This window comes from Dryobates pubescens, chromosome 13 (assembly GCF_014839835.1).
Source record: "Dryobates pubescens isolate bDryPub1 chromosome 13, bDryPub1.pri, whole genome shotgun sequence".
NCBI classification, from domain to species: Eukaryota; Metazoa; Chordata; class Aves; order Piciformes; family Picidae; genus Dryobates; species Dryobates pubescens.
In genome coordinates, this window is record NC_071624.1 from 31,152,058 (window position 1) to 31,167,779 (window position 15,722).

Below are 15,722 nucleotides of genomic sequence, written 5' to 3' on the forward strand. Positions count from 1 at the left end.
AGACAAGTTGTAAGCAGCCAGCCCACAATCATGCCAAGTCAGCTGAAATGTCACAAAGTGAGAACACAAAGACCACAACACCTAAAATGATGCTCCTAAGTGGTCATGGTGATCAGTGAAAGTGATGATTTATTGCCTGTGACTATGAAGTGAAACTCTCCAGATGAGGCTGAGAGCAGTTGCAGATGGCAATGTCTGCAAGATTGGCCCCAGCCTGTCAAGTACTAACATTCACCCCCAAGCCCCTTCTGCTGCTGCCAGTGCTGGGGACCAGGCTCTGGGAGAGAGGCAGCACAGTGGCCACCACACCTCTCTCCCTACAGTGACAGCTTTTCAGTGCCTAACAGATTCACCTCCCTGTGAGTATCTGCAATGCAGAACAGCATCTCCAACAGATTTCCATGCATGTCACAGGACACTCTGCTGTCTCTTTTCACTTCAGCTGCTTAGCAGAAGCGTGCAGCTCTGCTGCAGCCAAAGCCTCTTCCCAAAAGAGCAGAATTCCTTCTGACCCACAAAGCCAAACCATGCTTGGAGACCTGATCATCAAGGATGTAAAAAGCTTTTTCTGTGCTGGTGCATTAATTGAATGTCTAGTCGTTCTCTCAGTGCAAGGAGACCTCCCCAGACTGAGATGAACTTCAAAGGCATGGATTTTCAAGAGACATGACACAAACACCTTGAGACCTTGGGTTTTGCCTCCAAAACACAAGATGACTAAGCTGCCATTCTTACAGTTAAAAACAGGCAAGTAAAATAGCTGCACACACAGGGCACACAGCCTCTCCCCCAAAACCTCAGGCACACATCCCCATCAGCTTGGTACCCATGGCAATTTGCAGCACCAGTTGCTCCCTCTGATGTTAAACTCCCATAATAATGAAGCACCCATGTGGGGAGAAAGAAAGTCTAGGTGCAAGGATCATCCCAGCACCAGCTGCAGCATCTGTGTGCCCACGCACTGACAATGAAGATTACAAGGGACAAATCAGCTTACAACATCCAGTTTTCCCTTCCTCTCTGTGTGCAGACAGCTGGAACATCCCTGTGCTAAGCCTCTTTCAGACAAGGTAGTCATTTGGTTCAGAACAAGGAGAAAATAATCACTGTTCAGCAGTGTGTTTTGTTGTGCATGCACACAGCCAGAGCTCTCCCACACCTCTTCAAACAGAGCTGGCTTGCTAAATCCCAGCTCAGAAGTGCAGATCTGAGTGGATTTCAGATGGGCATGAGCTGGCACTGTGACACCAGACAACATACAGCCAAGCTTTGTGTCTCAGCCTACCTACAGATTATTTTAAACCACTCTCATTTATTTACCTATCCAGGTCACTTGTTTACTCTTCTGTGGATTGCTTCTTGATCCTCAGATACAGAACTCTTCTCCCCCAGCCAAGCAGTTATTACTGTAAGCCAAGCTGAGCAGGAGCAGGGGAGAAAACTGATATAGAATGGCTCAGGTTAGAAGGGACCTCAGAGATCACCTACACCAACCCTCTCACCATGGGCACAGACACCTCTTACCTAGACTCAGCTGCTCAAAGCCTCATCCAGCCTGGCCTTGAACACCCCCAGGGAGGAGGCAGCCACAGCCTCCCCTGGGCAGCCTGTTCCAGAGTCTCATAGTGAAGCACTTCTTCCTAAGCTCCAATCTAAACCTTCATGCCTCAGACTTCCAAAAGGTTCTCCCCTGAACACAGACAACAGAGGAGGGGATTTTTGTTCCCTGGAACGTGCTGGAGTGGTTTGCATTGTTTGTTTGGGTTTTAAATGCCCACAAGAGGAAACAACAAAACAAAACCTAACACAACAAACAAATCTACCACGGGACATCCATTCCAATTAAGTAATTAAGATCATCTGCATCTCTTTTCTGCACTTTTCTTCCCCTGCTTGATTGAGGCTCTTGCCTACTGGGGGGGGAGGTGGGGGGAAAGGTGGCAATTAAAAATGAAATCAATCTAACTCCTGTGTAAGCAGCTGGGCTTTCAAGCTTCAAGATGTCATAAATTTTATAGCCACAACAGCTGGCAATTTGCAGGCAGGAACATGGAAAGTAAGTGGTGCACCATCAGATAAAGTCATCACCATTGTCAGAGCAACTGGCAGATAAGCTGGAGGTGAAGACCCTCAGATCCCAATCTGCCCTTTGGCTAGCACACGCTAATAATCGGATTAATTGTGCCCCTGCAAAAGCAGCTGGGTTGGGAAAATGCTGCAAATTCATCCTCACAGAAGTAAAAGCTTCAGAGCTCCAAAACCTCTTAAGAGCACAGAGCTGATCCTCCCACACAAGCCGTTTTATTTTCACTGCCTGTCTCCTGCCCCCTGCATTATTAAAGCAGCTAAAAAGCTCCTGACGTAACAGCTCCTTCATGCTGAAGCTCAGCTCGAGCATGAAAACACCACGAGGCAGGCACCAGGCACTCCTGCAACAATTCCACTCACAAAGGAAATTAAAGCATGCTGAAATATGGAATTCAGTGCAAGACAGGAGACGCTGAATGCCAGATACTGCCTCAACAGCAGCTGCCCTCTGCAACAGCGCCGTGCGCCCCCAGGCACCAAACCACCACGCAGCAAGGAGGCTGAAGGCAATGCAGCCCTGCCAAAGGGCATTCACTTGCTCAGAAACAGGCCTCACTCGAGTGCTGGGAAGGGAGGGAGTTGCTCCCTGTACCATAAACAACAAGAGAGAGAAACTGAGTAAGAATCTCACCCATGCAAATATTTGTTCTTGCACTTAGGTACCAGCAGAATGCTGCTGAGTGGGCAGCTGCTGAAGCAACCAACCAAAACCCAAGGTAGATCCAAACCCCAGGCAAGTTTCCCATGGAACAGTTGAGCTTTCCACTTTGGATCAGGTTTACTGTAAAGCAGAAGTGTCAACAAATGGCTGGGGGCAAGGGAATTCCTCTGCTTTTCATAAAGCCATAGAATTGTTTGGCTGGGAAGAAACCTTTAAAGATCATCTGGTTCAGCTCTAGTTCAACCAGAAGGCTGGGGAGGGACTTTTGAGGGTGTCAGGGAGTGATAGGACTGGGGGGGATGGAGCAAAACTAGAAATGGGGAGATTCAGATTGGCTGTTAGGAAGATCTTCCCCATGAGGGTAGTGAGACACTGGCACAGGCTGCCCAGGGAGGTGGTGGCAGCCTCATCCCTGGAGGTTTTTAAGGCCAGGCTGGAGGTGGCTGTGAGCAACCTGATCTAGTGTGAGGTGTCCCTGCCCATGGCAGGGGGCTTGGAACTGGCTGAGCCTTGAGGTCCCTTCCAACCCTAACAGTTCTATGATTCTAACTCCTCCTGCTGTGGGCAGGGACACCTTGCACTCAGAACCACAGGGACTACTCTGGATTAATGAATCCAGTTTAGTACAAAAGCCAAAGGACACTCACCAAGTTCATTCCAGCAAACATTACTCCTGAATTCCTGGTAACAGGACAACCTAAGGCCAGCTCAGCCTCACCTCAACAGCTTCCACTATGGAAGACCTTCTAGCTGCATTTCTCAGTAGCAGCAGAATTAATCCTCCTTTGTTGGATATTCTCTTCAGAAAGGCACATGAAACATGTCAGATAATTATTAGGTTTGGCACCTGCAGACAAAACTAAAGCCAGAGCCCTCCCTCCATCTCCCACTGCAAGTAGGAGGTTGTGTGCACACCAATTTTACTCCCACTTCAGAACACATTGAGGAGCATGCCAAGATTCAGGGTCTCATCAGATGCTGGTGGGCACACTGCATTTTGGGTTCACCTGATGAAACCCAGGAGCACTCAGACATAGCTGCTTCCTGAAGAAGCAGAGATCCCCATCCCTTCAGGGCAAGGTTTGCCAGAGTGGAAAACCTAAGCCACCGGTTTTAAAAGCTGGCCATCAGGGACACAAACACAGACTTAGACTCACAGAATCAACCAGATTGGAAAGGACCCCAGAGATCACCAAGTCCAACCTATTACCTAACACCTCCTGACTAACTAAACCATGGCTCCAAGTGCCACATCCAAGCCGTTTTTGAACACCTCCAAGGATGGTGACTCCATCACCTCCCTGGGCAGCACATCCCAAGGGCCAATTACTCTTTCTGGGAAGAACTTTCTCCTCACCTCCAGCCTGAACTTCCCCTTGTGCAGCTTGAGACTGTGTCCTCTTGTTCTGCTGCTGGCTGCCTGGGAGAAGAGACCAACCCCCACCTGGCTACAGCCTCTCTTCAGGGTAGTTGCAGAGAGCTATGAGGTCTCCCTTGAGCCTGCTCTTCTCCAGGCTTATGGTCCTCACCAGGGACTGTAAACAAGAGCAGTCCAGCTGCTACATCAGACACCTGATCCGTAAAGAACCTGGGGCCAAGAGGCCCCATGAAGCTCTGCACTGCTGTGGTCACGCTGCTTCTGCTGCCAGACCCACTTTATGGCAGCTCACTCGTCCACCCCAGCACTTCATACATCTCCTCTGAGTTTAAGTCCATTCACAAATCCTTGAGAGCAGACTCGATGGGTTGTGTTTTCCTTCTTTAGATCTCAGTCTGGTGAGGACAACGCTGTCAGTTCACCCCCGAAAGGGCTTAGTTACTTGCTGCAGAATTGGGGAAAGAATAGAGGGAGAGGACAAAAAACCCCAAACCTGTACTGACCTCGGGCATCGAAGAATTCATCATCAGAGCTCTCCACGGAGTCTTTGAGGACGTTCTGCATGTGCCACTGAGCACCACTGAAGCGGCGGGGGGCAGCTGGAAACAGAGACACTCACATTAGCCCCAGGGAACACTCACCTCTGCGCCAGCCTTAAAGGAGAAAACAACAGCAACAAACCATTAACCAACAGCTTGCAGCGACGGCTCAGGAGGATCGCTTTGGTCAGCGCACACACTTTAACCTCAGCACTCAGCCAGAGTTCTCAGGGCGGCACACAAATTAAACCTCTTCCTGCCGCCTAACAGAAGTGATGGGAGCAAGGTCTTGTGGCAGATGAGCCTGCAGGACTCCAGCTAATGCAGTGACTTGAAAAGAGAAATCCTTCCCTGTTGAATTCACCAGGCTGTTCAATTCCAGCACTCAAAACCGTACAGCTGCTAAGACCTGAAGCAGCATTCCCCCAGGTCATGGCAGCAGCTCTCCTTTAAATTCAATTTCACTCCTAGAAGAAGTGCCATCCTATTTGGATCACAGATTTACAGACAAATTACTGAATTCTTACTCACTGAGCTGTTTCCATCAGACAGCTTCCTTCTGCTGAAGCCTGAGGCTTTCATTTGAAGCTTGCCATTTGAAGGCAGGAAGGCAAAGCCACATGAGAACAGGCACAGCAACAGATCTCGCCCTGACAGCTCTGGTGGTCCCAATGGGTCTTCATGCTCAGGTGATTTGTAATTAGTCAACCAGACCTGCCTAACCAGATCAGTTCTCCTTACATCCACAGCAACTCAACACTAGAAAGCAGTGGTGAAATACAGTCCTTATCTTACCAATAAACTGTGATACTCTGTGATAAAGCCTCCCCCAGACCAATGGGGAACCAAGGTTCAAATCCACCACTACAGCTCTTAGAGAAAGAGTTCTCATGATCAAACAGAATAGCGTCTGGCTTTATTCATCACTCCACATGATTACATCAGACCTGAAATCTGCTATTCTGAGGCCCTATCCACAGAGGTATTCTCCTTCTCCCAGCAGTAAAAAAAGCAACTCCATCAGGGGAGCCATCCTACCACATTGTTTGGGGGGGAAACATGCCACTAGGTCACAGCCTTAGGTTCTCCTTCCACACCCCCAAGAGGCTCTCCCTCCACACCACCAACAGGTGAACCAATCAGATATACAAATGAAAGATGGTTAAGAGGAAGCAGATTTTAGCTGTCCAAGAAGAGAGTAAAAAAAAAAACCACCCCAAACCCAAGTAGATATTTGAATATTAATAGCTTTAAAAAAAGATCAAATCCAAATAAATGGCTAAGAAGTCAGTGCTCATTAGCAGAGCACAGCGTGTACTGGGAGCACATCCAGTGCTATTTGGAACCTACCAGAGAATGCATACAGATCAATTACATTTACTGCTACAGATTTCTGGAACATTTAATAGCCCTAACAAGAGAAGCTGCTGCTGCTGCTGCTGCTTTGGAAAGAGCTCTGGATTGTTAGAAGTGGAAAAGAACTCATCTGAGGCATTGCTGGAAGATGCAGCTACTAGGAGGAGTATCTGACTGTACCTGCTGTCAAACCACATGCAAAACCAAAAGGCAGCATCTGCACCTCGAGGAAAGAGCCTGGAGATGCTTCAGAGAAAGGAAGAAACTGCTCCTTTGGGAGGAGCAGAGCAACACTTCGCACAGAGCATTCCTAGAGGTGCAGCAGATGCGCTGCTACCAATCCACATCCCGTGTGTCACGCACTGTCAAGCTCCCGAGCCTCAGTGGAACTCATCTCCACAGCAAAGGCATGGAAGATTTGACATCTGCCTCCAGAGGCTGTCAGGAAAGCACAGAGTACAGATTGCTTTGGGTTTCCCAACGTTTTAGCAGCCTAAAAGCACTGAAACATGGGAAGAAACAACGGTTAGCAGTTCTGACTATCGGTGCCAGCACTGCAAGATGCATGGCCCACAGGTGAACCAGCTCTGAGCTGTGAAGGCTTCACAAGAAAACAGCAGCTCCCCAGAGCAGAACTGCCACTAGCCCGGCTGGAAAGCACTAAAACTGCTGGCCCCAAAAGAAAAAACTCATGCTTCCAGTGACTTTGGTGAAGGGAGAGCAGGGGGAAAGTCTCACAAACCTCCAGGCATAAATTCTGGCTCCAAGAGAAGTCCTTGGGAGGATGAATTCTGTTACACTGCACTAGGAATGCTTCTAGATTTAGAAACAGCTTCCACACAGGCACGCTCAGGAGCAGCAGCTCTGCATCAGTCTCACTGGGGCTGCTTCCTTCTGTGCCAAGAGATTAGCATTAGCCACCTTAATAGGACTCTATTAACATTTCTTGATTGCATTATGCACTGCCATTGCCTGGACTCACTGATTTGATTCCCAGTGTCAACTGCTCCATATTTTATCGTATTATTTTGGTTCAGAGCACAAAAAGACCAACACCACTTCAAAAAGCAGCCTAACTCCTTGGCAGGGACGTGTCAGGCTTCTGTGCCAGCAAACTTTATCACTGTTGACCAGTTCTCAGCAGCCAGATTTCAGCAGCTTTTGCAAGCAGGGTAGCAGCCTGCACTTCATTTCAATTAGTCAGCATCACAGTTGCAGAGGACTCCATGTGGAAATGCAGTGCCCTTAACAGAAACCCACCACACCACTCCTTTGCCAGTCCCATCAGTGGCACTGGAAGCACATGTTCCTTCACATGACACAGAGTAAGATACAAGAGGAACATTCTGAAGTGGCAGGAGAGTTCACAGAACACACAGGTGTTTTTCTTCTAGAAGCAGAAGCAGTTCCCTACCTAAACTGTTGTCTTTTGCACAGTACTGCAGGCTGCTACACTCCCCTGTCACAGAGGGAGCAGCTTCTGATGCTATCCATCCACAGATGAGGAAAAAACTCTGAGATGACTTGGTCTTAGTCTGTAAATCCACACAAACAGAGCTAAGGAGCATCACAGAATCACACAAGTTGGGGAGGGACCTTCAGAAATCACTGAGTCCAAGCCCCCTGCCAGAGCAGGATCACCCAGGGCAGATCACCCAGGGCCACATCCAGGTAGGTTTTGAAACTCTCCAGAGGAGACTCCACAACCTCTCTGGGCAGCCTGCTCCAGGGCTCCTACACCTTCACACAAAAGGTCTCCTTGTGTTGAGGTAGAGCCTCCTGAGCTCCAGCTTTTACCTCTTGTTCCTTGTCCTATTGCTGGGCACCACCAAAGAGAGCCTGGCATCTTCATCCTGGCATCTTCATCCTGGCACCCACCCCTCAGATATTTATAGACATTGATAAGATCCCCTCTCAGCCTTCTCCAGGGCTCTCAGTCTTTCTTCACAGCAGAGATGTTCAAGTTCCTTCTTCAGAGGTCTTTGTTGGACTCTCTCCAGCAGGTCTCTCTCTCTCTTGAACTGGGGAGCCCAGAGCAGGACACAGCATTGCAGGTGTGGTCTCAGCAGGGCAGAGCAGAGGGGGAGCAGAACCTCCTTAGCCCTGCTGGCCACACTTTGCTTAATGCACCCCAGGATGCCCCTGTCCCTCTTGGCAACGGGGGCACCTTGCTGTCCACTAGTAGGGGAGCCACAGGAAAGGTCCATCCCACTTTCACCCACAGACACCAGCAGAGCAGAGCTGAGCTCATTTTCTCATGGCTTTATAAGCAGAGCCCAACAGCATAAACCCAAATTCTCTCTCAAGGTGCTTTTTCTTAAGAGATGTGAGAAACCAGCAGCACTGTGACAATCAAGCAGCACATGAGTGCACTTCATTCCATGTGATCTGTTTCTAAAAGAGAGGAGGAAAAAAACAACCAAACACAAGAGGAATTAAAGTGGCCTCATTGGTCTGGAGCCAACTTTCTCCCAGCTGAGGAAATGGAAGCAGAAAGACCAAGAAGTGAAGGAAGGCCTAAGAGGTTTAAGAAACAAAGATCTTCCTCTGACAACTGAGCAGCTAATGCTGCTGATTCCCAGCTTTCAATCTGATCACTTCCCTGTGTCATTTTAAAAGGCTTGGTGCCCCAAACCCACTGACCCTGTAAGTCCCAAGCATGCTAGCCCAGAACTGCTCACCACTGCCACCCAATAATTCCACACACTCTGCTACCAGCACCAAAAATGCTGTTCCAGTATCACCTGCTAGGTAAAAATTGTGTTTAAAATGTCTGTTAACTCAGGAGAAAGAAAAGGCTTCTGCCTGTTCCATCCCAGCAGGTGGCCTTACCTCTGGCTTGGAATAAAGCAGTGCTGGCCACAGTAGGCTCCAGATCTTTCTGTGCACAGAAACGTGCGCAGGGCACAGCAATCCCTCCTGTGAAGCCTGCAGGAGTAATGTCCCCCAGTGGCCAGCAGCCTTTGCCAAGACACAGGGCTCTGCCTTTGCTCCAAGGAGTGCAATATTAGCTTTGCAAGCACAGCAGGAGGAGCAAGCCTGGTCCTGCTGTGCAACCATGCCACCTTTCTTCACTGCTTCTGCCTTCTCCTCAGCTTGAATTAGCTTTGACAAACGCTGACTGCAGCTGAGGAAGAAAACCATGACTGGAGGCATCACTGTTGACTTCACCAGCAGGATCAGCACGAGCACTTGAAGAATGAAACAACAGAGTTGTTACCAGAGGTGCATTTGGAAGAGGGCAGAACAGTAGGCACTGTCCAGAGGCATCAGTTTAAGGATCATTCCAGCATCTCCTAAAGGCTCTCTTCTCTTTAACAACACATGACTCAATGGCTGCCTCCTCAGGCAAGCAGGTTGAGCTGAGTGCCAGTCATAGCAGTCCTTGGTGTGCCCTGGCAGTGCCACTGAAGGACCAGGCTATTCCAACAGCCCACCCAGGCTCAGGTGTTCTTGTGCTGGGCCTTCCAGGAAGATGCATTCAAGCAGCCTAAGATAAAAATGGCTGTTTTCATTGGAGATGATTGCAGCAGTGGGTAAAAATAATTCAATACCATTCACAGTGCTGTCAAAATATTAGAGATTTTTAAGCAGGCCCAGCAGTTTCCTACATCTCTTGGTTGGTAATGAGCATTTCCAATCAAGCTTAGACATAAGCACGTCACAGGAGACCATAAAAAAAGCATTCCTGAATCCTACTGCCACACCAACCCAGTTAGCAGAGACAAAATAGCACAGAGTGTTCTCAGAGCTACTGAAAACTCGGCCCTATAGATAGCAAAGCATGGAAGGCTGAACTAATCTCAATTAAAAAGTAAGCAGAAATAGACTTTGTGGGGAAGATCAAAACACTGCCTCTTGTTTTTAGAACTGTGACCATTTGGGATTCAGGGATGGGACTCCTAGCAAAATGCAAAAGCACAGAAGCCATTTCTCCCTTTGGAAAGAGATGCTGGGTAGAAGGAATGACCTCTGCTGCTGTTGGGAACTGCTGCTGCATAATGACAACAATAACAACCATAATACTTCTTTCTGTTCTGCTGGGTTCAGAAGCTTTCTGCTCACCCATCAAGTGATTTAACTGAGCTGCCCAACAGTGTCACCCACTGACTCCACTGGAGGCCAGAATTACCTGCTCTTATTTCCCACTTATGGTTGATCTCTTCTTTGGCAAATGTAAAACTGAAGGTGTACTTTAAAAAGATGTGAATTGAACTACCAGAGCCCCTCCTCAAACTCGGGAGGCTCAGCCCCTCCTCAAACCCGGGAGGCTCAGCCCCTCCTCAAACCCGGGAGGCTCAGCCCCTCCTCAAACCCGGGAGGCTCAGAGAAGACAAAGGGGGATACTGATCCTCTATCCAATTACTCCAGAGCAAAAAAACCCTGAAGCACACTTTGAGCAAGCTCTTACCTGCAAACAGACCACCAAAAACCCCAGAACCCTCTATGCCATCATTGCCAGCAGTGCCACACAGAACCCAAGTCACACAATGCATCTGTAGCAGACTGGAACTGAAATTCAATTTAAACCCACTGGAGTGGAAGGGCCACAAGAGTGTGAGGCCAAAAGGGAAGAGAAGAAAAATAGAAGTGGGAGGTGAGAGGGAGGTGGAGGAGAGAAAGCACACAAGGCCAAGGGGGACAGGGAAGAAAAAAGCAGAGTGCTAGGAGGGGTAAGTGGGAGGCCAGACAGATGGAGGAGAGGAGGAAAATTAAAAAGAGAACCTGATGGAGAGATGGAGGCTGAGAGTCAGAGGAAGCAGAGGCATGGGCTGAGCAGGAGACAGCAGAAGACCAAGGGCCAAGAGCAGCATGCAAGGCCAGCTGGACAGGGTGACCCAAGTTGGTGCAGGTGGCTGGCTCAGAGCAGACAGCCAAGGGGGAGTGTGAAAGGCCACAGGAAAATGGGAAAACAGAGAGGGGAAGGGAGAGCCCCAAAGGAGAGAGCAGGGAGAGGCATCCAAACGGCTGAGCTGGCAGCTGCTTATAAGGGATGTGATCCTGTTTCCTCCTGTGCACCAGGGAGCGCAGGCACCTGACCCTGCAGCTCAGCCTGTAAAGACTGGAAAACCATGTCTGAAAAATGAAGACAACCAAGAGCTTCCCACCTCTTTGGTTCCCAGGACTTGACTGCAGAAGAGCTGGAGAAGCTTGGGACCGGGCATGGGAAAGAGGCAGAAAGCTGCACAGTTTCTCTCACTGTTTGCAACAAGACAGCAGATGATCAAAACACCTTCCACTCATGAACCTGCAGTGCTCAGCTGAGCCCTGCCCTGCTGAAATCTGTGCACACTTACAGGCTCATCCACTGCAGATGTAGAAGCACTGCTGGCACTTCAGAAAGGACAGAAGAGGAAGAATCAAAAGGGACAGAAGTGCCAGCTTTGAGGACAAGCACTAGGAAAAAGCTTCTGCTTTAAGAAGCAGCAAGATGAAAGGCAAGAAGTTAGAGACATGTAAGTGGGAGGAAAGGAGAAGGGAGGTAAGGGCAATAAAGCAAGCAGGGCCTTAGAGCCAACGAAGTCACCAAGTCTATCAGAGAAGCTGCAGCACTGAGATGTTCCAATACTCCCCCTGGAAGCAGTCCTGGGCTGACAGAGGCAGTGTACTGAGACAGGATTTCTAAGAGGTGGGAACAGAGTTGACAGGTACAAAGGAAAAACTGAGAGGTGATGGAAAGAGTAAGGAGAATAGCAAAGTGTCCCTCCTTGGAAAGAAAGCAGCTTGGGTCAAGAAGCAGAGAGGAGAGGTTGGAGATGGTCAGTAAGATCGAGCAGATACCAGGAAAGGCTGGGAAGGGGGAAGGGTCTGGAGGTCTCTCTATTCTCATTGTGGCTGCATCAGTCCCTAAATAAAGATGAAAATAAGAGCAAAGAGCACAGCTGACAGAGCCAGAGACACAGTTAAAGGCAGGAGAACGTCCAAAATGCAGGTTCCCTTGTCAAGAAGTGAAAGAGCTAACTGAAGGCACAGCCCAGACCCTGCTGTGGTTAGAAGCACCCAATGTAACTAACTCCTCTCCCCCATTCCTCCTCACTCCACGGCTCTCATCTCGTAGCAATTCAACAGTGACAAGTCCCTGGTTACCTACACTGCACATCCTGCAGCTCACAGTTCTGCAGCAGATGGTAAGGACAAGCATTTATTTGCTAATTGAGTACAGGAAACAAATCAAGAAACTAAACTGTGCAAGCTTTTAAGCCTCTCTTTTTAAGGTGCTGGTGACATTTCCAGTCCTGTGCTTTATGGGATTACTGGTGAGATGGAGGAGGCTTAGCTTGGCTGTTCAACCAAATCCTAGATGCTGTATCTGTAAATATGGTGCCTCTTTTAGAGCTGCTTCTTGATGCTTCAGATGCCAGCTTCCACACAGCAGAAAGTAACTTCACCCTCCCCCTCAGCAGTATCATCACCTCCTCCCAAACCAGGGAAGATATGAATATTCTCTAACCTTTTCCTGCAATGACTGTAGGTGGACTTTCAGATGCATCACATCTGAAAGACTCTACTTTCACAGTGCAGGGAATTTTGGCTTCCCAAGCAGGCTCTGGCATTTTTGAGTCACTGCTCTGTTAAAAAAAAAAAAAACAACAAAAAAGTAATACAAAATAATAATGAAGCAGGAGAAGAAAAGCAGAGAGCACACCACCTCCAAAGTGCCATGTCAGACAGCCAGCTGGAGTTGCTGCTCCTGGATGGCTTTGCAACCTACAATCCTGCATTATTTTTCCCCATGCATTTCTGGGCTGGAACTATTCCAAGCACTTAAAGACCTGGAGTCCACTAGGTGAAATGTGGGTACTCAAAGGGCTCGAGCTGCCCACCTCTGAAAGCCTTTTAGAAGCACTCAACGGTGACCAAGCAGCAGATTTTGTGGCTACCAAAAGGATGGTCTTTGTGCTAAGGCTACAGCCCCGGCAGGGGCTGCAGGGCAGGGTACACCACAGGGTAAAGCAGCCCAAACTTTTCTGTAGTTGTTCATAAACTCAGCAGGGCTCAGTTTATAAAAGCAGCACACTTCCCCTGCTGCTAACCCAGATCTGTTTTGCCAGAGCTCCCTTCTGCATGGTCAATTATTCTTGCTTTCCTTTACAGTAAGAACTTGAGACAACACCATAAAGCTGGCATCAAAAGTCAGTATTTTTGCCTACCAAGGGGGCAGAAGCACATCAAAGGACCATCCTTGGAAATGCCTGTGCAGGGGTGGGTTTGAACAAACAACCTAGGTATGCAGGCTACATAATCAATACCACTGGAAGTGATAGCAGTGCTCCCTTATTTTCCTATCAAAGGAGTGCAAACCAACATCCAACACACACACAAATGCATAAATTATTCCACACTGGAGCATTTCTTCATCTTCCAAAGATGGAAACCAACCACTTAGTTCAACACTGTATTTGCATCTTCTGAAATTATTGATGGTCTCATACTCCTGAGAACTATGCCTCTGGGCTGCCACCAATCCATGCCTACCTGGGGAGAATAACTAAAAGAAATGAACCTTTGTGTTTATCTTTAACATGACCATGCTGTCATAAAGCTGTGCCAAGAGCTGGCACCAAACAGTAGGCAAGTTTCAGGTACAGAGCAGCAAGCAGGCATTCAGTCCTAACACAGCTGGGCCTTCACCTTCAGAGGCAATGAGCTCTGTGTGCAGCCTGGAAGAGAACAGCAAGAGGAAGAGCATCCTGCGATTCTGTGACCTGTTCTGCTGCCTGGCACTGGTCATTCCTGCACAGAGTATGTGCCACCCAGTACAGGGCTGCCACTGCCACCAGGCGTGGGGCATCAAGGCTCTGCTGCTCAGAACCCTTACACCCTCTGGCGCCCGCTCCGGACTGCTCAGCCTCGAACGAAAGCATGTGAAGCCGAAAGGCGCAGTGGAGGCTCCATCTGCCTCTGCCTTCCAGCAAGCCCTACCTGACAGGTACACGGGAGCCGGCGGCAACGAGCGCAGGCTCCACAAGGCGGCAGCCACTGAACTCCCCCCGAGCTGGGAGACCCTTCCCGGCCCGGCACCGAGGGCTGGGAGACGGCCAGACAGCGGCCACCGGCGCGGAACTCCCGCACCGTCCCTGCAGCCGCGCACGGCACTCCCGCGACCCCCGGCCGAGGCTAGCGCCGAGGCAGAGCGGACCCCGGTCGGGAAGAACGAGGAGCGCAAACGCACCTGTGTCTCGTTGGCTGAAGTTGCGTTCAGCGTTGCTGCGCCGGGCGCGGGGGCTGCCCGCTGCGGCGGACACGAACCGGAGCTGCCCGCAAGGCCGCCAGTGGGCGGGGAACGAACTGGAGCCTCGCCCCGCTGCTCCCGGGCTCCGCGTTCCCCCCCGGGGCTGCCCCCTTCCGCCCTGCGCTCCCCCCGGGGCTGCCCCCTCCTGCCGTCCGGGCTCAGCACTCACCTGAGCGCGGAGCTTTCGCCATTTCGGGGCCGCCCGCTCCCAGCCGAACCTTCGCAGCCGCGTCAGGTGCTGGTCCGCGGGACCCTCCCGGCGCACCGGCCCCCCGCGCTCCACCACCCCATCTGCTCCTGGCGGAAGCCCCACACCGCCCACTCGCCTGCGGCGCGGAAAGAGGCGGCCGGGAGACGCTGCCGCACCGCTCGGTCCCGCCGCGCAGCCCACCCGCCGCGGCGCAGCCGCCGTCGTTAAAGGCGTAGCGAGCGGCTCCGCGGAAAGCGGGGGCCGGGCTGGGCCGGTGATGGGGGTGCGGCTGTAGCTGCTCATGGCTGGCGAGGTCCGAGCAATCCGCCGGTGAGAGGCCCGGGCTGCCCGCAGGGGCTGGAGCCGGCTCGTCCTCCCGTGCCTGCCAAGGAGGGGTTGAGGCTCCCGTGCCGTCGTGGTGCTCCTGGGGGCCATGGGCGTGGGGAGGCCGGAGCAAGAAAAGGGATGGGGGCTGCCGCCCGCCGCCCCGCGCCTGCCCGCCCCCCGGGCTCGACTCTAGCCCCCAGCAGCCCCGGGACCGAGTGCCCGCTGGGTGCCAGGGAGCTCACCGGGGGCACACGGTTCAGTCGCTGCTGCTGCAGCACTACCCCTGCAAACCGCTCCCGCAAGTGTTCGCTCTGGATTTTAACTGCAGAAATGCTCTGGCTGTTGCCAGTTCCTGTGTCAGTGCAGCGGCCGAAGGGCTGCAGCGCGCTGCCTTCGCAAGCGGCGGCAGGCAGGCGGCTCACAGTGTGCCGAGAGCTGAACCAGGCACCTTGCGGGGCAGGACTTGCTGCCTCCCTCTTCAGGAGCCGCGCTAGCGGCATTTCTCTCATACCATCAAGGAAAGAAGTAGAGTAGCCAGTTCCTCCAGCTCCCCCGAGAATTGGGAAATTCACCTCAAGAAGTCTCTTACATGGCAGCTTGTCTTGTGGAAACAAGGGGAGGAGGCAGGCAGAGCCTGGGAGAGCTTGCATGTCAGAATACCACGAAGTCAAGCCCAGTGAAAAAGAGTCTTGCCCAGGGAAGTACGAAATTAACCAAGTAAACAATGCAAGCAAGTCCTGAAGCAGCTTTCAGGCTCCGTGCCAATACCAACCGGGTGGGTATACAAAACAACACACGATTTGCTCCAAGTGTTGCCAAACAGTTCATCCGAGGAGTCACAGCAAATGCCCCCGGGAACAGAGCGAGTTAAGTGGCTTTTGTTTGAGGCTGTGGTGGAATGGCCACAACTCCCAGCAATTCTCACCCCCAGAGCGCTGCAAGTAAGCTTC

General features: G+C 50.9%; 1 protein-coding gene across 1 annotated transcript in view; it reads right to left on the reverse strand.

The window, feature by feature from the left end:
* The window catches only part of PITPNM3 (PITPNM family member 3), a 46,475-nt gene extending 31,803 nt beyond the window's left edge, over positions 1-14,672 (reverse strand). The window contains exons 1-2 of the mRNA XM_054166222.1: positions 14,425-14,672; positions 4,631-4,726 (exon numbers count right to left, since the gene is read on the reverse strand). Of these exons, the coding sequence (XP_054022197.1) occupies positions 4,631-4,726; positions 14,425-14,446 (118 nt within the window). The 5' untranslated portion in view covers positions 14,447-14,672. The remainder of the gene's footprint in view (positions 1-4,630; positions 4,727-14,424) is intronic.
* Between the last annotated feature and the right edge of the window lie 1,050 nt (positions 14,673-15,722).